We start from the raw sequence: 22183 nt of genomic DNA on the forward strand, positions 1-22183 counted from the left end.
GACTTAAAGAGGTTTCTTGGGCCTTGACGGAGATATGCGCTCTATCGAGAGCCATTCCAATTTTGTTGCTGTGATTCAACTTTATCCTAAATTACAGCCATCATAAAAACTTAACATAAAAAAAGTAATGGATTTTTTTCATCAATCTTTATCTTTCTGTCTTTTTAATAATTCATTCCCATCAATTATTTTATGCTGATTTTAACATCCATGGAAATGTGTTGCCATTGATCACCATTTACGTCCCAACACAAAGAAAACTTAGTTAATGAATATGTAAGATGTTCTAACTGACAAGTGGACACATATTTTTTTCTTTGTCGCACAATGAGCAAATGCAGTGACCTCTGTTACATTAACAGCAAGAACAACAACCGGATGCTTCTTGCTCTTTGTGTTTATTATGTTCAACAACATCATAGGTGTTTGAATTTAAGGGCAAAAATAGTGTCTACTTTTCCAATCGTGCTGAGAAACACCGTAGTGCTGAATCCTGCTTGTTGTATTTGCAGAATCACACTGTGACTGTGTGACTGTGGTTGCTCTCAGCTCCGGGTCAGGTGAGTGTCTACCTGACACCTGAGCTCTTTGAGACTGTGACAGTTGTTAATAATTAACCATAATCTTGGCTTCGGGTCCTGAAAGGTTTGTAAAGGCAGAGACTGAAAAACACACTCAAGAGAGCCTGCTACAGCCTCTACCACCACAACAACACAACTGTAACATGAATGACACTTTAGACCGACACAACAACCCCAAGTGACACATTATGTCATTTTTCTACGAGGGGAAATCCATACCTGTAGCAAGTATGCATACCAAGCACACATTCAGATGACAGCATAGTTTAAGTTTATTTGATCACAGAACCTTTGAGACCAGAAATAAAACAAAGCTCTGACAGTGATCACAATAACCACGTAGCAGTGAATCTCGCCTATTTGCAGAATGCGGATTTCTCTCACAAGTCTAACATCACGCAGCGCGTCACGGGACCCGTATGCAGAAGGGTTCAAAAATTTGATTGGTCCAATTTTGAAGCAGCTGCTGTGCGATTGGTGGCTTCCGCTATCACTCACCCATCCTGGTTTGTGATTGGTCGCTCACCCGTTTCCGCTTCGCTAGCTCTTAGCTGTGTGTTTTCCCCTCGTCCTTCCCGTTGAGCTAATCTCTGTCGGTCCGCTGCTTCCACCTGCCGCTCCCCGTGTCTCGCGTCTATCCTCGCTCAACATGGATGATTTCGACATGCTTAACGCCCCCGCCGCCGGTAACGGTGTCGGTTCGGAGGAGGACCCCGCCGCCGCCTTCTTGGCCCAGCAGGAGAGCGAGATCGCCGGGATCGAAAACGACGAAGGCTTCAGTATCCTGGACAGCGGAGATGTCCCCTCGTCGCTGGGAGAGTCTATTGGTGGGTGACGGAGACAGTTAGCTTCTCCACAGCGGTAACACAGCGGGGTTAGTTAGCCTAGCTTTAAACTGAGGGGCTGTGCTCGCCACTAAACAATAACTTCACTTTAAATGTTCATTTGGTCCTGAACGGACACTCGAGTCTTTTGGCTAGCTTGTTAGCGTTAGCTGAGCTAGCAATTTAGCTAGGTGGGAGAAGCTAGCGTTAAGATTAGCCAGTGTACACGTCATGTAAAATGTCAAAGAAACACAAACACGTGAAGGGGAAACTCTGACTTGTTCATTGGTGGGTTTACGTGATTATCCCAGCTTCAGCTCTCGTCTGTGAAATGAATGAAGCTGTGCGTCGGTCGTGTCATTCATCACAGCTCCTCTCTGACAGCGCTACGTGTAGCTGGCTCTCACCCATAGACTGTGGGTCTAACCTCGGTCTCATGAGGAAACTGGAGCTTAATCACCTTTGGCCACGACTGCCTCGTTTCCTGAAGGCTGCAGCTGCGTTGTGTCAGATGTGCTGACACATCATATTACGAAATACGTGTGTGTTAAAAATGTGAGGATTCAGCAAGACTCGGGGGCAGTAAGCCGAGGTCTAGTCATCATAATGTTTTCCTTTTCTTTCCATGTTTGTGTTTTTTCATTTGTCTGCTTGATTTCTCACTTCAATTTCCCATGTGTTCTTTTCAGATGGTGCCATCAATGGAGATCTACATGGGGTAAAACTGTCCTTACTTTGTTTCTGTTCTCAATAAGTTTGCTGATAAATGTCAAGTTCTGTATCCTGTATGTTTGTGATTAGGGAACACTCTGACAGCAGCCCATCTGTGCTCATCACGCACACACATCTTTCATGTGTTAGTTATATATGTATACAGATATTTTGACTTCTAAAATAATATGGCCTTTTCTTGCAGTCTCTCCGGAGCTGTGTGTTTTTGTCTCTACTGAATCCTGACAATCTCATCTTTATCGGTTATTATAACACTGTAGTAGCAAGCAACTATTGTCCAAGAAAAAGATGCTAATAAGCAGGATCCTTACTTTGACACGTTCAGAACAAAATGTGAATACTTTTGGGGAAACGTGAGGTGACGGTCAAGAGTAAATATCGATTCCCACTCCTGTTTTTGTCTATCACTCACCTAACAAATTGAGAGAAACCTGCCTCTCTTACCTGGAAGTTGAAATAAAACAAATATCTGTCGTCTAATCAAACAATTACAAGCACAGGCTAAACATTAACTTTGACTTCTACAGGGTGAAGCAGGGAAGTGATTGGACAGGTTTTTAGTGAGCCAACAGTTGAGACAGATCTGATCTGAAAGTTATTATATCTAAAACATCAGTAAAACCCATAGATTTATAGCACTGGAAAAAAATGCAAGCAAGCACAACTACATCAAGTTCTATGTCAGGTCAAAGTTAAACTAAAATATATAATGTATAAAGAATGTGTTGAGTACTTATGTAGAGGTTTGGGAAATACTTTTAGTACTGTGGCAGTGTGATTTTAGTATCACTCTAAATACTTGAATATGTGGTTGTTAGATTTGCTCCAACATCCTTTTCCTGTGCTGTCATTGCAACATTGCTTTTGCACTGTCATGATGTTTTTCTGTGAAAGAAACTAAGCTGATAAAACTCCCAAGTGACTAAGATTTGGTTCATTATACAGCAAACAAGCATACAAACTGTGCATATTGGAGTTAAGACAAGAAACTGACCACAGTCCATGTGTCAAAATGACTTCTCTCTTTTAGTTGAGAGTTTGAAGGGTGAATTATTGAATAATTCAGAACAAGGTACTGTTTCTTAAATATGTGATATCGTTAAGAAAATGGATTCCTATCATCCCTTTCATTGTTTCTCAGGAAAGCAATGGCCCATCAGATGCTTATGCAGCAATTTCCAATGCAGACCGGCTGCAGGCAGAACCTGAAAGCCTAAGAAAGTGGAGGGAGGAGCAAAGCGAGAGGCTGGAGCTGCTAGGTAAGCACAGACCAGAGTGAGGAGAACAGGGCTGAACCTGCTCTCTGAAACATGAAGCGGTTAGTGTAATATTGTGGCCCAATATTGTGGAGATTCAATATAGATCTATAGTCTATACTCTTTCTCTTGTAAGCTCTATTTTTCCTCCCTTGGCTCCTGCCCTGTTATTGCTGCCTGTTGTCTTTACCCTCACATCTGCTCTTCACTTCTTTATTGTCCCTCTCCTCGCTCATCCCCCTCCCCAGACGACAACTCTCGCAAGCAGGAGTCGGAGTGGAAAGACAAGGCCAAAGTGGAGCTGGAGGAGTGGCATGCCAGGCAGAACGAGCAGCTGGAGAAAACCAAAACCAACAACAGGTACTGGCGCCATAGACGGATAGGAAAAGGACAGAAGATTAATGGAACTGAGGGCAGGTTAACATTACTGTTAGAAAATTCAAGATGATGATATAGCGGTTTTGAACAGCTCACAATTTTGAAAATATGTGAATATTTTCTAAAAGTAATCAGTGGTTCTTAATAATAGCAGAAGATTTGGGTTTAGCAGTGTGTGAGCTTCTAATTGAACACCAGGGTTTGTCTTTGTGTAGGCTCTCTCGGAAAAATAAATGCATCCACCTTTGCCTGAGTTTGCAGATAGGACGGTGTGCTATTGTTCTAGCACATTAATGCACCTATCCATCATCAGCCCAAACCCTATTTGTGACCAATCACTTGAAAGTTTTTTTTCTTCAGGGTTTTTTCTAAGAAGCAACAGTCGATGAGCCAAAAACATTATATTAACAGTCATAGTGTAGGATTTCATGTTGAGGTCTCTAATTGTTGTCAACATGTATTACTACTAAAGGACTAAATGTTGGCTGGTGTATTCGTCTCCTCCACCGGCCTCCAGGTAACTCATTGTTTTTATGAGTTGAAGTGGCAGCTAAGTCAGTTTCTGCTTCACTGTAATGTATCCCTGCTGCCTTATTAATAATGCAGCATCAGCAGCGATGACTTCCTACTCATGTGGCAACCCTGTTTCTTTGTTGTTGGTAAACTATTTCTGCTCTATAACATTACATTATGGATGGTTTCAACTTCAATAACTTCTCATACAAATGCCAAAGAATTCTACAAATACAATCATTCTACTGAATTGGTGCTGCAACCTACAATTATTTTAAACAGTTTCTTGTTTTCTGAACTAATCATATTTTATTGTTAATAATAATAGGAGACATATTATTTCCAACTAATTTACCAGAAATCAAATGCATGTATTACAATTATATTTTAGTCAAAATATATCCACAAAAGTATTCAGTTAAAATTAAATAAATCACAAATTAGCAAATTAGTTCCCGGACAATAAAAACTGTGATTATCACAAATTTTGGTGTTATGGATTCATTACCTGTACTTTCAACAACACAGGTCATAACAATTCATTAATAATTGAGGAATACATTCAGAGGGGAAGAGTTAAAATTGTTACTGTTTTGAATTCTTTCATGCACATAAATAATTACTTATACATGTGAGGAGCTGATGTTTTGTGAATCACCACTACTGTATAATTATAGATTTTAAATCAGATCCTCCCTGATCCTTCGAGCCCACCCTGATGCTGCAATGAATCCATCCAGAGACCCTGGCCTTTGATTATATGCCTGAGCGTATTATTATGTCGTAACCTATAATGCTTGTCTTTCCATCCTATTCTCCCTTTTACCACTGTCTCTCTTCTCTCCTGCCTTCTTGCTGCTCTGTCGTTTGGGCGGATGTTTGTCCAGGGTGCTGGATGAAGACTTCTACAAGCAGCCCTTCTCTGAGCTCATTGGTTATGTGTATGTTGCTCCAACTAACATCCTCCTCTTTATTTATTTCTTTTTGTTTTGTTTTCACCATCATCATCCCCTCCCAGCTTCTCATCATTGAAATCATAGTCATTAGTTGCTGTGTTGCCATGTTTTAGTTCCATTTTTAGTTTTCATATGTTCTTACCTGGATTTATAATTGTATCTCATCCAGCTCTTCATTATTGTTTTTTTAGTAAATATAAATTGCAGTAATTTACTCCACACATGTCAGCATGCCATTTGTGACTGGATGCCTGTCAGGAGAATGTCTACATGCTACTACACACTCACGATCCACTGAAACCTATTGAATTCTGTCATCACTCTGCCTTACCCATCAACCTATTCTACATTTTGCAGATACATTTCTTGAGTTTCCCACTATTCTCACTTGCTTACATTAACTGTATGACGTTTCAGAGAAAGTGTTTTGTTTCTACTTTATGGCTTTTCTACTTGTGATTTTAAACAAATTAATCTACGTAATATATTCAGGAGTAGCATGCCAATAGATTTATTTGAAGCAATTGTGTGTTCATATGTGGACGTGGTGTTTGAATTAGTGTGTTAGAACACACGATACAATCTCTCTGCTACACAGTCGACTTGATAAATCTTAATTATGGTTCCTTTCCCTGAAACGCTACAAGTCAAGCTTCCTAAATACTTCGACTTCCCACATTCTCTGTGCAGAACAGAATAGTATCAAACTTAACATACTGAAGTTATTTTTTTCCCTTTTAACAATCTATAGGACACATCTATGCAAGAAAAATCAAGTGCATATTACAAACCAATGGAAATAATCACTTATGGAGAATTAACAGCAATTCGGAAGAAGCAACAATTAATATGAAATTGTATGGAAAGGAAATAAATCGACATGCAAACAAAAAAGAAGACATTTTTTAAATCCAGTGTTTAAAGTTGTATTACTTTTTGAACTCATGAAATTCCCATCAAAAAGTTCATCAAACTAACTTACAAGAGATGAGGTGTTATTTGTTGTCATCTATCCTCTCAAATTAAAGCTTTTTTTATTTTCATTTACTTCACTAAGCTTATTTGGCCTTTTACTTGAGCTCTTTGCAGGATTTATAATCTCAATTTATTTTGCATTTTCGGATAATTAAATTTATTATTAGTTAAGTAAAGTTAGGGGCCCTAATCACCTTTTAGGAAACACAGGTTTCCATATTTGTGTCCATGATTTTGGTCCTTAATTGGGTCTTACTTGACCTTTTGAAGAATCTTGACTTGTGACACAGTAAGCTCTAAAACTCACTGTGCTGCTAAAATTAATCGTACAGCAAACTTTCATTGGAGGCACCACTGGTCATGTCATGAATACACAACTGCTTCAAACTGAACTGTGTTCACGCTTTATTAGATGGTAAGCTGCTCTGTAGCTACTGCTGTCCGACAGGATCATACACTGATTTGCCAAAGCTAGCTGTCCAGTAGCCTGAGCTGTGCAGCCTTTGGTTATGTTATCAAGTCTTCCAGGAACATGTATTAGTCTGCATTATGGTGTACACATTTCTTTTCTCGTTTTCAAAGTAGCAAATTTTTATTAATGTACAGCTGAAAGGCATCATGCTTGGTGAGAATATGAGCTTGTAAAATCATAATATTCAGTCATGGTATTACTTCCCCATCACTTATTGGATCAATGAGCTGTTGTTGCTGTCACTTACCCACAGTATAGGTAACATCAGTACTAATATGTCTGCTCCTGGGTAATTTACTCTTGTCTGTTGATTAGGGAAAGAGGTATCTTACAATGTTACTAATATCTATATTTCATAATGTGTACTCCTCAATGCAGCCTATGCAGCTCAAATGTGAGATTTTCCCCAATACTATTGAACAATGTGCTTTTTAGCCTCAGTGAAGGTGTAGAAAGACGCTGAATCAAACCTTCTTCCTTCTACGTCCTGTTGGTTTGTGTCTGTGACGAGGACTGCGGGGAACTTATTTATGATATTTATATATCGAGCAAGAACATGTTGGCTCCAAAGATGTGAATACAGCTTCCCACACAAAGGTTGTGATTTAAGTAAGAAAAGGTGACAAGAGAATGAATAGATCTAGATACAGTGTCTGATCAATGCCTGGGATATCCCTCAAAGAAGTCGGAGCTGGTCATAATTGTCAAAAACAGTATTGAAATAAATTGTGTTAATGAGCGATTTATAAAAAAAAGAAAAACTGCATGTAGATTAATTTATGATTATGCAGTGCTCGTTTTTGACTTAGAAAAAAGTCGACAGCGTTTCATAAATGAGAGCCTAATGTCCTTGTTGACAGAAATATAACATGGGACTCACTCACCAAAACCAAAGGCTGCACACTATTCTTTCTGTAGAACACTTTGAACATATATACGTTTTATATAAACTGCTGCTTTTGCATGTTTGCGTTCACCATCTGCATTTGGCTCATTTTTGTTGTCTTTCATTTCGTCCCCTCCCCTCTCTATCTCTCTTTTCTAAATTCTGACTTGTGAAACTGTTTCTCCCTGTTTTCTTTTCCTATGCACCTTAAAGCACACACATTAACCATCCTTGCTACCGCCTAGACCAGTTAAGTAAAAATATAAAACCCCAGAACCTCCGAATACTCAATATATTTTTTGAAAGGGGGGTAGATACAGTTCTTTGTGTGTGTGTTAGATATTTGTACCTTGCTCAGATATTCTAGTTTACGAGCCTGACAGTTGGATCCACTGCCTAGTTAAATGGTAGAATGTCCCTTCTGTGATGTTGTGGTCCTTCTGGTCCCTTGTGTATTTGTAGTTGGTTGTGATGGTGAATGTTCATTGGCTTCTCATCCCCCATTTTGCTTTGTGTACTGTGTTGTAGTTAGAGCTGAGTCTGTGCTTAAATTGGGCGGGGGTGGAGGGATCCTTGCAACTAGAAATAAAATCTGGCAGTGGAATTTTGACTAAATGCTTTGTGGGTTTGGTGTGATGAGGGTTTTAATTTTCATAGCCACAACCTGTGGCTTGCATCCTAAAGTGAATTGTGGTGGTGGCACTGATCAATGTTTAGTTTAAAAGTTTTGTATTTTTGTTCTTTGTTGAATCAGTTTTGTGTTTTCATTTTGAATAATGTCAGTCCTGTAGTGTAAATGTCGCTTTTCTTTTGGTTTGATTCATGGTTTTGATAACTCTTCAATATCACCAAAATGACACAAATTGACATCCATGACGATGGCACACAAAATCTAAATAAACACATTCGCGCCTGCTTTTCAGCCGCAGCTAAATGCATGGCGACAGCCCAGTAGTGCTTCCAGTTCTTTTGGGCTTGGTTAAAAAAGAAAAAAAGCAGAACTTGTCATTATTGTTCCTTTTTTCTATGAAGGACGAGTATACAGATGATCTTCACATCTCATTACTTGTGTCTTGTTGAAGAAAGTGAACAGTGTAAATATGCAACAGCTGGGCAGGTGTGGGCAAACTCCCCTCCCTCAGTTCTACTAAGAACTGTGATTTTAACCAACCAAAAATGCTTTTCACACCTTATGATTATTTTTAATATGATTATTTTAGCTTCAGTTTGTTTTCTCATCAGTGTTTTACATGTATGGCCCCCTAAAGTTGTGGAGAGTTAATTCCAGGTGACTGTAATGTGTAAGCAAAGTTGGGGGCATGTCACCGGTGATGAATCTGTTGTTGCCTGTTTCTCCTTGTGAGCATTAAGATAGATGTGTGTGTGTCTCTGTGCGATGATTGGACTGTCCTGTCCTGAGGTCGACTCTGCTGAACCAACACCAAGCTGAGAACCAATATAAAACAGACTCAAATGGCCTGAGTTCATTTATTGTTGTTACAACATTAAAGTATTTTTCGAGTCTTCTTCAGAGAGAAATTTGAGCTTTATTTGATCCAATCAGTCAGCGATGCCAGAGTCTGCCCCCCCCCCGCATGAGAGCTTGTGTTTGTTGGCAGTCAGCAGAGGATTTTCTCAGGACTGTACGTATGCCTTAGGTTTAACTCGCCTCTTCCCACACTGACTGTTCTCTACTCCTTGTCCTTTCCGTTCTTGTCTTCCCTGTCACATGTAGGGCGGCCGAGGAGGCCATGATTTCAGATCTGGATGAGAACAACCCAGGCACAGAGTGGGAGCGGGTGGCTCGGCTCTGCGACTTCAACCCCAAGTCCAGCAAGCAGGCCAAAGACGTGTCCCGCATGCGCTCCGTCCTCATCTCCCTGAAGCAGTCTCCACTTGTCCGCTAGGCCATTGAGGCTGCTCAGGGCATCATTCCATATCATCCTCTCATCACCACACACACACCTACCAACCTAACTACCGACGTCCCACCATACACAGCCCCCCCCCATTGAAGGACAGAGCCAGTGGTTCCATCCCCATCTATCTCCTCCTGGCAGGGCTGTAGAGATTAGCCTCAAAGCACCAGCTCACCATGTTCTGCCCCCCTGAAAGGTTTGAGAACCTCCTGCAGACAAGTCAACACCTCGTAATTCCTCTTTCTTGTTGTTTAAAGAGATAAAGACCAGTTAGATGTATGTTAGGAATAACCAGACCAGTTCTGTGTAGTCTTGTGTAACGCTTGTGAAAGGCTGGTGAGTTGGGACACTAAAAGGGAAGGGTTGATGTTTGTTTGGGCCGACAGCGACACTACAGCCTGCTTCTCATGGCCCCCAAACAATATCATTCCCATGATGCTGTACTCATCGTGATCCTGTCAATCTTTGGACCTGTGAGGGTTGGTTGTTGTTAAATGGATTTAATTTGCCCTCCATCACATCATGTTCTCCTATCCTTACAAAAAGTATCCTCAGAATTTTCTTTGTTTTTTTTTTGTTTAAGGACCAAACTAAAACAAAACTCCAGTTCTTTGACCTGTGTGTGTTTAGAGCCTGCTTGTGGCATATGTTGTGTTAAATTTTCCAATCTATGCATTTCCTTTTGAAAAGCCCCCCCCCCAGTCAGGAACTGAACAAAGTGCAGTCATTACAGTATATGTGAGCTGTTTGTATGTGCGTTTAAACCTTGACGGTGTGTGTATGTACTCTATGTGTGTACCTTTGTACATATACAGAAGGCAATATATATACAGAATATAAAACGTTTATGTCATTGAAATTAGACAGTTGTGGTTTTAAAGAGAACTAAAAATATCAGCCAGCTGTTGCTTGACCATGTGTGTTCATTGTCCTTTTGATTTCAATATCAGTAAAAGTTGAATGAAAGTTATTGTCCTGTCGTTCTTTAGCTCGATATTTATCACATCCGCCAAGGAGTTTATGTTTTCATCCCTGTCTGATTATTGTGGGTGGAACGTGGCTGATGGATGTGTTATTGGCCATCAGAAATACTTTATTAATCCCCGGAGGGAAATTCAAACATCACAGAACCTGTTGGGGTTAGGGGATTGGTGCATTGTATATGTTTTTTTAACATTTCACTGATTTCCAAGGAAATAATTCATTAATCTTGATAGAAAAAAATTGGGCATATTAAGGAGACTGTTATCTGTGACTGAGTGTGTGAAACTTGGTGCAGCTTGACTGAATTTAAAGAAACTGTTGAGCCTGGTTGCATATACGTGCTCTACACAATGTGCTATTGTAGTTATTACTGTGGTGCACCGAGTCAACTGAAAGTATTGTGGTGCCTGCATGCAGGTCCTGGAGAGATGAGTGTGAGTTTGATCATTAAATCTGATTCTGTTTGTGTCCACACGGAGACAGAGCTTCTGTAGAGAAGTACACATTTAATTTGAGTTAACAAAATAGAAAAACTAAAATAATACTCAATATAAATGTTATTGTAGCTGTTATTGCTACCTGGTGCTGGGTAGCTCATAGCTCTTGACCTTCAGGGCTTTATGGGTTAGTTTGTAGTTTGGACTCCAAAACTACTTTTTTACATTAAGTAGAATACAACATTATATAGGCTTCAATATATGGGCGGAAATATGTGTCATGGGAGAATTACTTTGTCTTTAAATTGCTCGATTTAAATTATTTCAGGAATTTGTATAATCTAACTTGAATATATAAATTGAAAACCTGAATAGATTGATTCCAAAGTAATTAATATTCAAATTTAAATATAAATTTAGCTTCTATTCATTATCTGTCAGACTTATCCTTTGAGGGTCGCAGGGGGACTGGGGCCAGTTCCAGCTGACACCGGGCTACGCCCCGGATAACTTGTCAGTGTGTATCACAAGGCCAACCTACAGAAACAACCTTTCAAACTCACATTCACACCTATGGTTTCTACTAATGTACTATTGCATATACAGATAGACCCTTTCTATGGGTTTCTATGTGTATTATTGAAACAGCTAAAAGATTCAAAAGTCATAATTGGACTTAATTTTCAGCACATGGGCAGAACCATGAGTCCAGAGAGATGATGAGGTTTCTTCGTGTGAGCCTGATGTGTAGACAGATAAATATCAATGTTGAACAAGCAGCATGTTTTGCTGCCTCCCTGTGGTTAAACACATCAACTGACTGCTTAAATGACTCCAGTGATGATTGAAGCTTTTGCACAAATCACTTCTCGATGTCAGAGCTAAAAGTATCTCACTTTACCTTGACGTGCCCCAAGATTAGGTCATCTATTCCTCACTGGTACAAACTGGTATAACTACTGATGGTATGCCAACATGGTGGATTGCATTCATGCCATCACACACACACACCTGCCAACCACACCAAAGAATGTTTAAAGTCAGAGTTCAGCTCTTTATATGATATATACCTGACCACTGGCTCAGGTGCTCTCACGTGGCTTCATAATAACAGCTGAAGGTGAAAAGGGCTAATAACAAAAGCAGCTTTTGTTTAGTTTCACACGCCACCCTCTCTTGCCTTGTATGCAAATCCAGGAAGTAAAGATGGGACGGCCATTGTCAGTTTATATGGTTTATCAGGATTATCAGGTTTGATAATACACCTGAGCTAATGGAAAAGTTCATGGAGTCAATGAGAGGATGAAGACGGAGCCCACATCTCTGCTCTATTAAAGTTACCTCTGCTGGCAAAATGTTGGAAGCAATTTAGATTTTCAGATTAATTAGATTCATGATTTGACACAAAAAATGATATTCAAACCCAGGCATGTAAAGTCCTAACTTCATACTGAGAATGGGTGTGGCTGCTGATGACTTAAGGATAGATAGATAGATAGATAGATAGATAGATAGATAGATAGATAGATAGATAGATAGACAGATAGATAGATAGACAGACAGATAGATAGATAGATAGATAGATAGATAGATAGATAGATAGATAGACAGATAGATAGATAGACAGACAGATAGATAGATAGATAGATAGACAGATAGATAGATAGATAGATAGATAGATAGTGTTTTTAACATCAACATAAATAAAAACACAAATTGCTGAATACTGTTTGTCAGTATAATGCAGATTTTCTATTCAATATCTGCACTGCCTTTTCTGCTGTGTATGAACACTGTGTGTGTGTGTGTGTGTGTGTGTGTGTGTGTGTCAGAGAGAGAGAGAGTGAGTGAGTGAGTGAGTGAGAGAGAGAGAGAGGGAGGGAGACATGGTCAGGTGTGTATACCTAAAAACTTCATATGAAAATGTATTCCACATGGAGGCGGGATTTCTCTGGCTTACCTATAAAAGGCAGAGGGAAATCTTTGGTTCACTTGTTACTCCGTGTCTGAGTCCGAGTTCTGAATCTTGAGTGCTGAAATCCAGTTTATTAGAACACAGGTCATCACTTCCCCTGCGTAAACCTCCAGAATGCCTCTGCAGTTTGAGCTGTGTCCCGGCAGGATGATCGGGGGCTCCCATCCCTGCTTCTTCATAGCTGAGATCGGACAAAACCACCAGGGAGACATTGAGATTGCAAAGAAAATGATCAAGATGGTGAAGGTAAATTAGTGATGAAACTGAATTTACAATGCAAACAATATTGCTTTGTGCTGTCAAAATGAATCCAGCATCCTCTCATCTCCCCTGCCTCATTGTCTTGTGTCGTTTCAGGATTGTGGTGCCGACTGTGCTAAATTCCAGAAATGTAATTTGAATCAGAAATTCAACAAGAAAGCCTTGGACCGCATCTATGACTCAAAGCACTCCTGGGGAAAAACCTACGGGGAACACAAGCATCACTTGGAGTTCAGCGACAAACAGTTCAGGGAGCTGCAGAAGTATGCAGAAGAAATTGGCATCTTCTTCTCAGCCTCTGCCACGGATGAGGTAATAATCATAATAATCCAGGTTACTGACAGATTAAGTTTAACCTCCACTTACTCTCAAGACACTGACTGTTCATGACATTAAGACAAAGATATATCTTGACATATATGTTTTATATAAATTATTTTCATATATTATTTTATCTCTGTGCTACTGTATTATTACATATAGGCTTTTGTGTCTCTCTATTTGTTTATGTCTTGTATCAGGAGACTCTGTCCTTTCATATGAACATGAATCTTTACTTTTTGTTCTGCCTGCTTATAAATGATGAGTAACTTACTTTACATTGAATTATTTGACACGGAGGGGAAAGGTGTATTGACAGTGAATTTGTGTCCTAATTACTGTACACTGGTGTCCATAGATGTCTATGGAGTTCCTGCATGAGCTCAATGTGCCTTTCTTCAAAGTTGCTTCCTTGGATACAAACAACATCCCCTTTCTGGTGAAAACTGCCAAAAAAGGTAAGACGCTGCACAATTTCAGAAGAAAACAAAAAAAAAACGGATAAAAGTTTGTGTTGCAATTTAATCGTTGCATGTTTCATGTGTCTGCAGACTAAGCTGAGAGGTAAATAGATTTCACCTGTTTGTTTTACAGTAGGATTTCAACAGAAAACAAGTTTTTGACCACACCTTCATTAATGGGTGCGGTCTCAGGTGCAATTCACCATTGAAATCTGCCATGGGCTCAATTTCAGAGGCTAAAATCTGAGAGAACTAAATGTTGGCCTTTGCTCACCTGCAGAGGTTATGTGTCCTTAGCTCAAGCATCAAGGTGTGTATAGTTACTTCAAATGGAATGATGAATCACCAAATTCCTTACCTGTATGTGTCAACTGAGGCTGTCTAGATGAAGTGAAGCAGAGACTATTAATACCAGGAAATGATTTGCCCATACCTCCTTCTTGTGTTCTGAATATTTGACAGCATCCACTACTTAAACTGACTCATGATGTTAAAGAATAAATGAACCAAATATGACTATGCATGGCTGAACAACACAAAGTTATAAACTAGTTCCCTCTGTAAATATGTCAAGGGTGGTGCATCCCATAACAAACACAATATCTCCCTGTCTGTCTGTGTCAGGACGTCCCATGGTGGTGTCCAGTGGGATGCAGTCCATGGAGATTATTCGTTGCGTCTACAAGACATTGAAGGAGCATAACACAAACTTCTCCCTTCTGCAGTGCACCAGCTGCTACCCTCTGGACCCTAAAGACGTCAACCTCAGTGTGATCCCGGTAAGATTAATAGAACCAGTGTCTCCTCCCACTCAATCATCCTTCACACATGTAAACTCTCTGAACCGTTCTGTTGTACATGTACACGTACTGCTGCAGCCGACAGCCCCGACCAGTGTTGAACAGGTTCAGATATTCTGCACTTGACTTTGTTTTCACTGATTCAACTCCAGTCATGTCTGAATGGAGAAACTAAAATCATGCAATGTGTGTGAATAGATACAGTATAGATTTGTATCACACAAATGTCTTAGTAGTATGTTTTGCAGAATGCAATGACCCTTGGTAATCCTCACCATGTTCCAGAGATGAATAATATGTGATGGTCTAATCTGAGATTCGCGGTTCAATTCTCCCGTCACTTTAGGGTCATTTTATATCAATGTCTTCATTTGAGGCCCTGTCTGAGTGGGTTTTGCGTAGAGAGAGCTGCACAGCCTCTATCTTGCCACACAACAACTCGTTGTTTGGAATTTGCCTCTGTGTGCCCCACGACAATCACAGCATAACACATAACAAGAAAAGAAACAAAACACACAAGCCCCTCCTCATAACAACATAACATACATCTGTTGATGTAAAATACACAATAAATACAGAATAAAATTAAATGCAGTAAAAACTAGTTTAATAAGAGTAGGATGCCCGGGGGTTAAAAATACAATAGAATACAAAATACAATCAAATTAAGTTGTAGTGCTTGCTTTGCGTTTGTAAAGTGCTGATGCAGGATTGAGGAGCCATTTAGATATTTGATGGTTCTACAGTAAGTCTGCGCTGAATGAAGCTTTGTATATGACACAGATGGGGGTGAGTTTGCAATTGCATACTGCGGATTCCATGTCAAGCATACCAAAACCTTCTTTATGGAGGCCAGGACGACAACTGTAGTATTCATAGAGCAGGCTGGGTCCCCACAAATGTCATTTATTGACAAATTAACATGACTGCATGCCCTGAACGCAAACTCGCCACAGACCTCTACCCACACATGCAAATGGTACATGCACACTATGTGTGGCCTAGAGCGACCTACAACCACACATATATCACTTATGCACCACATTATATTTATTATATTGACGTTTTAACAAGACATGAAGCATTAGATTCAGTCTCAGCACACATATGTTAGAACTTCACATGATTACATTTATAAAGCACCTTCATAATCATTCAAGATTTTCAGTCACATTTACACCAAAAGTCTAAAAACTAAAATGCATAAAGAATAGCACTCAGGGAGCACATACCTCAGCCCTCTAATTAAACCACAACTTAATTCACGAGATCCATGTTTTATTTGGATCTGCGCCAAATTGCATACACTAAATATTAGCTTGAGTTTTTTTCATCAAGATCCATGAATTCCTGGATCCTCTGAAAATTAAAAGGGTTCTTCTCTGACCCGTACCACATCCTTCCACCTAGTTTTGTGATACTTCCTCGACTGTTTTGTGCGTAATCCTGCTGACTAACAGACAGACAAACAAACAAATCCAGATAAAAACATAACGTCCTTAACCGAGGTGAAGATAGTCTAGAAATAAATCTTGAGGCCAAGGGCCCACATTGGCTCCAGGGCACTGAGCATTTGTCCACTTTTGCCATTGACTGGACCATAGCTGAAGACAAACATGTTAAAACGTATAACCCACATTCATCAGCTGCGCACATTAAACTGAGCTTTGCACCCTGCTCACTTTACTTACCTGGCCTGTCACTTTGTGAATTGGCCATGCTCCTTGAACTTTGAGTTTTAAAAACATAGCAGAAGGTTGCTCTTCTGTCCAGCTTTCCACTTGCTGACAATATGATAGTTATCGGTGAATGACTTCTGCGCAGTTTTTGCTCCAAGTATTGAATAAAGTTTATTGAACCCAGGTTCTTTGAACCACAATGCTCAGGATAAGGTGAACAAACAGTAGCTGATATTAGCAGAGTGGTGCTCAGCTCAGATTGAGATCAAATAAGCAATGATGTAGCATGAATAGCTTTAAAAAAATTTGAGGGTTTCATTGAAAGGTATAACCTCATGTCATCTGTATAACTGACTGGAGACAGCAGATACAGCAGGACAGAACTAGGCAAAAATACCACAGGTTCTACGGTTTAACCAACACGTCTTCCTTTGGATGGATTTTCTTCCCCTCCTCATCTATCTATCATTTGCTATACACTTGCTATACCTATTGAAGACTTGTGTGTCTGCAGTCTTGAAACTGTAGCTGCTAAGGTCATTGCTGGGTTGATGTTTACTGTTCAGGTGAAGACCATCCTTTCGACAAGATGTTGGATGGTTCCCTGAAGTGGTTGAAATCTGACGAAAGGTATGTATGTATCTCCACAGCGTTGTCAGTACAAGTCAACGGTTTGGCAGCACCCCTGCTTTGTCTTTAATAATTATCTTAGGTGGGGCTGTCATTGAAATGGTTGCAGTCATGAGAGAAAGCAGGTTTCAATGTGTTCAAAGCAAAGTAGGACCTGAGATGTGTCACTCAACCATGTCAGAAAATAAAAGTGTTCACACTTTAAAAAAAATGGCCTTTAGGTGGGGCTGAAAGCTGACGTGTTCCGATTAAGTAATTACCAACAGACAAACGCATGATGATTGTGTGATTGCATAATCCAAATACTTGTCGATGTGTATGTAGGTTGCTAGCCTGAATGATATTGTTTCTCATAGCGGAGCGTGCCCAATAGAAGGATTATACCCACAGTTTACATCCAGAGAGTTAGACTACAACCAGCCGTGGGGTCAGTCAGCACCTTTACTCAAAGCTTGTTTACTGTAGCCTACTTTTTTTTGTCATTTACGTTTATTCACTTTTCTTCATAGTCAGTTTACATCATTAATTAATTTTCCAAACATTAATCTCAAAACACACATCTCATGGTTCACAAAAGCATGGATAACAGTATTTTTAATAATTCCAGCTGTAATACTATCTAACAGAAATTTCCACACAATCTTTTATTGCAGTTAGTCCCTAAAATAGAGGAAGAAGTGAGCTCAGACTTTTTAAATTTAAATTTCCCTTGTGCATTCATCATTCTAGCTATTGAGAATGCATAGGAATCAGTTTCAGTCATAAGTTTTACCCAGTCAGTGAGAAAGCACATTTGAGTTTTGAACGCAGCATTGTGAAATCAGTGATGTTATTTTGTTTACGTCAATAGTCAATGACTTACTCTAGGCAGAAACAAATCTTATATACTACAAACAAGATGAACAGTTTCTTCCTATTCCAGTGTCTGAACATCATGTGATACCACAGCACTGTGCAACTCCAACTGTTCGACAAAGCCTTGCAGACTCTGCTTTCAGGAGTACGGTGTGGCTAAGAACACATTTAAGTTGCTCATACATCGGCATGATAATATTGTTTGTTTTATTCCACTTCAGTTTGGGGAGTTCCCATGAAGACCAGTTAGACTGGAAACTGCTGTCTCCCTCCCTCCTTCATCAGACAGTCTCAGCAAACTGTGGAGGAGGAAGAGTATATTTGTATGTTGGGAAATCATGTCGACAATGTGTTTGTGTGTGTGTGTGTGTGTGTGTGTCTGTGTGTGTGTTCTTGTTCAGCTGTCTTTGTGGGGACCAGTTTTAGCCTTTTTGGGAAAAAGAGGACATTTTGATCGGTCCTCACTTTGTGACACCCGTTTAATGGACTGTTTGGGGGTTAAGACTTGGTTTTAGGGTTAGAATAAAAGTTAGGTAAGGTTAAAGCTTAGGGTTAGGCCTTTAGTTTGGATGGTCCGGGTTAGGGTAAGGGTTTAGTGAATGCATTATTCCAATGAATGTCCTCACTGAGATAGAAGTACAAACGTGTGTGTGTGTGTGCGTGCGTGCGTGTGTGTGGTGTGTTTGTGTATATCCCTGTCATAGGCTACCTTTGGGGACAGATTTCACAATGTATAAAATAGTCGATTGGGGACCGCTTGTCAAATTAGGGATCAGAGGTGTGTCCCTAATTTGAAAAGCTGATTATTGGGGTCCATGGTTAAAGTTAGTTTAGGGAGAAGCAATTATGTGTTAGGATTAGTGTCTCCAACAAATGAATATGTCCATGGAAAGTCCCCAAAAGTGATCTTTGACATGGTGTGTGTGTGTGTGTGTGTGTGTGTGTGTGTGTGTGTGTGTGTGTGTGTGTGTGTGCGTGTGTGTGTGTGTGTGTGTGTGTGTGTGTGTATGGGTGTTGGTTTACTTTTCATCAGTGGATAATTATAGTGTGAGACACCAAGAGGGAATGCCTTATTTTTTTTATCTTAGGCAAACGTCCAAGGTAACTTTCTACCTCCTGTCTTGCAAATAATTTATTCACTCAGTTCATGAATAAAAACCTCTTTACAGATATACAACAGTAACATTGTTGCTAAGCACATACACATAAAAAATATAACATACTATATAACAACTTTTACACACAACACACATTTTGACAGACTTTCTCTTTCCCTGAAGGAATACCAGAGGGAATTTCCAGATGTTCCCATTGGATATTCAGGACATGAGCAGGGGATCTACATCACTTTGGCCTCAGTCGCGATGGGAGCAAAGGTCGTGGAGCGCCACGTGACCCTGGATAAGAGCTTGAAGGGAAATGACCACCAGGCGTCCCTGGACCCCTCAGAGCTGACAGAGCTGATCCGAGCCATTCGACTGGTGGAGATGGGGATGGGGTCACCCACCAAGCAAATGTTACCCTGTGAGAAGACCTGCCACGATAAGGTTGGTGTGACTTGAGTTTGTGTCAGCAGTTTTATTTCTAGTGTTCACCCTCTTTTACGTTGCTAGAGTATAAAAAATTACACCAACTAGAACTAAGGGCCACTCTGCCTCCTGTTTACAATCAAACCAACCAACCATCAAACAGACAGACAGGGTTGTAGATAAAACCTCTTTGGTGGAGGTAAATATAATAAGGATGATTGTATTGTTCTGTGATAAAACTACCATGTGATACTTTATTGCAAACAGCAATTGTGCGAGAAAATAACCCACATAATATCATCAGGGTTATCTCAACTAGGACTTCTAAAAAAAACTGCATTACAAAAAGCAGCTTGGGGTTTTAATGACATGTGCTTAGTGAAAGTTGACAGATTAGGATCTATGGTTTTAGGACGTTGATCTCTCTAGCTGTGCTGCACTGACTTTTGCTATTCTTTCTTTCTTTATTTTTTAACCTGACTTCAATATAACTACCGGTATTTAATTTTGAAGAAATAGCATTTTCTTCTCACACATTATTTTCTATTGTAGTGATAAAGTATTGTGAAAAGTAACATACAACTGTAAGACAAATATCTGTCATTACCGCTGAGACTTAAGCCAACATTGGATGGATTTTGATTTTAATAGTATCCTGTTATACACTGAATTAAACATACATGAAGAGAATTGATGCTTGAAGAAAGAATATGACAACTGCTGTTTATTAGGGGTGATTGGAAAACTAATCTATCAATACTATTATCATCATCAATATAAGCATCTTTAGGATCATATCATGCTCATTTTTCTTCAAATTTGTTACAAAAGTGATTAGAATTTGGCAAAGCACATTTTGTCCTAACTCATAAATTGATATGCTCATTATGACAGAATAGACATATTTAGAAGTTTAATTAAATTCCCTCAAAGTCCTCGCTACATATATTATCATAGAGTCTTTGGTCTGGACAGAGACCAAACTGCCAATTGACTGGTTGGCAGAGTCACACTACTGCTAGGCGATATTTCTATCGTTATCAGATGGTAGAGAAACGGTCGTTGCAAACTGTCATCTCCCAACAAAAGTATGACACATCACTAACTGCACGGCTCACATGCAAACACATTTGTTAGGACATGCAATCTTGGCTCCATGTGCACAACCACAGCATTAGTTCAGGAAAGACACACACGCACAAAAGTAACACAGAAGTGTTATAGTGTTGTAATGAAAATGTATGCAGAAGTACCCTAATGTTGCTTCTTAATACATTTGAATTCAATTCATCTAATTTTAATGTAAATTAATTAAATTTCTCTGTCTTTTAAACCTCATTGTTTTAAATGTCAGCTTGATTAAAACAAATGATGAAATGGGCACACATCAACCTTCTCCACTGCAGTTTACATGGCTTAATATTGTTTGGTTTTCTAACCATTTTTGTTAATCTTTCAATGGCTTTGTTTGATTCCAGTTGGGTAAGTCTTTGGTGGCCAAGGTGGCCATCTGCAAAGGCACCGCACTGAGCCTGGACATGTTTATGGTGAAGGTCGCCGAGCCAAAGGGCATCTCCCCTGAGACCATGGAGCAGCTGGTGGGCAAGAAGCTCAACGTGGACGTGAAGGAGGACGACAGCATCTTGGCGAACATGATAGAGTAAGGGATCCACAGGATCTGGTTGAGGGAGAAAGAGGCAGACAGACAAAAAGAGAAACAGAAAGATAGAGCAAGGTGGATGAGAAGACGTGTTGTGTGTCTATAGGAAGAGATACAGTCAATTGAGAGATTCAGAGGAAAGAAGAGAGACAGACAAAGGGAGGATCATGTCTGAGTGAAGGAGAAAGACAAGAGGTTGGATAGAGAGAGAGAGAAGGCCAGCTAGAGAAAAGTAAAAAAAACACAGAGGGTGAACAGATCGGATATTAAAGTTACCACATGATGGTGATAGCTGAACCAAAGAGGGTGTGACTGTGAGATGTGTAAACAAGCAGACAGTAATTAAAGCAGACAGTAATTAAAGGGTGTACTACTATTTAACCGAAGTTCAAATATTTTCTCCACCAGCACTGTCAAGAATTGAGAAATCCACCATGTCAGTATTTCTCATATGTGGTGTGAACATCATCTGTACATTCAATGATCTGTCCCTGCCCGCAGCTGTACATCTTAAAAAAAACATGAGGTGAGGTTATATATAGAATGAGAGTATAAAGGCTTCACTTTAATCATATGCAGTGGCTATATATATCTATACTGTGTTTGTGGAGGATATTAAAGATTAATGGTGTTGGGATTTTCTTGCAACTTAACTTAGTTTCCATAGATGGATGTGATCCTTCAATAGTAATCAGTTCTTCTGCTTCTACTGTTAATCTTGCAAATAAAAATACATATTGAAAATAAAAATGTTCCTGCAGATAAAATAAATACTGCAAAAAAAGATAGCTCTTGCAAATAAAAATGATTCTGCTAATAAAAATATATCTTGCAAATAGAAATGCTTCTGCAAATAAAAATACGCATTGCAAATAGAAATGGTCTTGGGAATAAAGATGCATATTGCAAATAAAAACAAATATTGCAAATAAAATGGTGTTGCAAATTAAAAATATAAATATTGGAAACATAAATGTCTTGAAAACAAAAATGAATGTTGCAAATAAAAAGCAAATGTAATTGATAAGAAAAATCTTGCATATAAAAAATAAAGCAAATAAGATCAATGTTCTTATTGTTGTATTTATTTTTGCAGTTA

The 22183-nt window shown here is 39.4% G+C and overlaps 2 protein-coding genes across 4 annotated transcripts; both read left to right on the forward strand.

The window, feature by feature from the left end:
- The first annotated feature begins 842 nt into the window (after nt 1-842).
- On the forward strand, nt 843-10458 carry clta (clathrin, light chain A). Of its 3 annotated transcripts, XM_020084269.2 has the most exons (7): nt 843-1408; nt 2095-2123; nt 3279-3396; nt 3642-3753; nt 5172-5225; nt 7787-7822; nt 9309-10458. In XM_020084269.2, the coding sequence occupies exons 1-7, from the start codon at nt 1231-1233 to the stop codon at nt 9478-9480; spliced, it is 699 nt and encodes a 232-aa protein (XP_019939828.1). In that variant the 5' UTR covers nt 843-1230; the 3' UTR covers nt 9481-10458. The 3 variants fall into 3 exon arrangements, with proteins under 3 accessions (XP_019939828.1, XP_019939829.1, XP_019939830.1); XM_020084270.2 differs by lacking the exon at nt 7787-7822; XM_020084271.2 differs by lacking the exons at nt 5172-5225; nt 7787-7822.
- Nucleotides 10459-12896: 2438 nt separating this feature from the next.
- LOC109627438 (sialic acid synthase-like) lies at nt 12897-22151 on the forward strand. Its single transcript, XM_020083961.2, has 6 exons — nt 12897-13134; nt 13246-13461; nt 13829-13928; nt 14556-14710; nt 19176-19442; nt 20903-22151. Exons 1-6 carry the CDS (start codon nt 13003-13005, stop codon nt 21086-21088), a joined length of 1056 nt encoding a protein of 351 aa, XP_019939520.1. The 5' UTR covers nt 12897-13002; the 3' UTR covers nt 21089-22151.
- Nucleotides 22152-22183: the final 32 nt, after the last annotated feature.

This window comes from Paralichthys olivaceus, chromosome 8 (genome assembly GCF_024713975.1).
Source record: "Paralichthys olivaceus isolate ysfri-2021 chromosome 8, ASM2471397v2, whole genome shotgun sequence".
Lineage (NCBI taxonomy): Eukaryota > Metazoa > Chordata > Actinopteri > Pleuronectiformes > Paralichthyidae > Paralichthys > Paralichthys olivaceus.

Bases quoted from the DNA above. Each gene is read 5' to 3' on its own strand.
- clta (XM_020084269.2), top strand. From the start codon at position 1,231: ATGGATGATTTCGACATGCTTAACGCCCCCGCCGCCGGTAACGGTGTC. The intron at 2,124-3,278 runs GTAAAACTGTCC...ATTGTTTCTCAG, and splicing joins TCAATGGAGATCTACATGGG to GAAAGCAATGGCCCATCAGA. The intron at 7,823-9,308 runs GTTAAGTAAAAA...TGTCACATGTAG, and splicing joins CCTTGCTACCGCCTAGACCA to GGCGGCCGAGGAGGCCATGA.
- LOC109627438 (XM_020083961.2), top strand. From the start codon at position 13,003: ATGCCTCTGCAGTTTGAGCTGTGTCCCGGCAGGATGATCGGGGGCTCC. The intron at 13,135-13,245 runs GTAAATTAGTGA...GTGTCGTTTCAG, and splicing joins AAATGATCAAGATGGTGAAG to GATTGTGGTGCCGACTGTGC. The intron at 14,711-19,175 runs GTAAGATTAATA...CTTTCCCTGAAG, and splicing joins TCAACCTCAGTGTGATCCCG to GAATACCAGAGGGAATTTCC.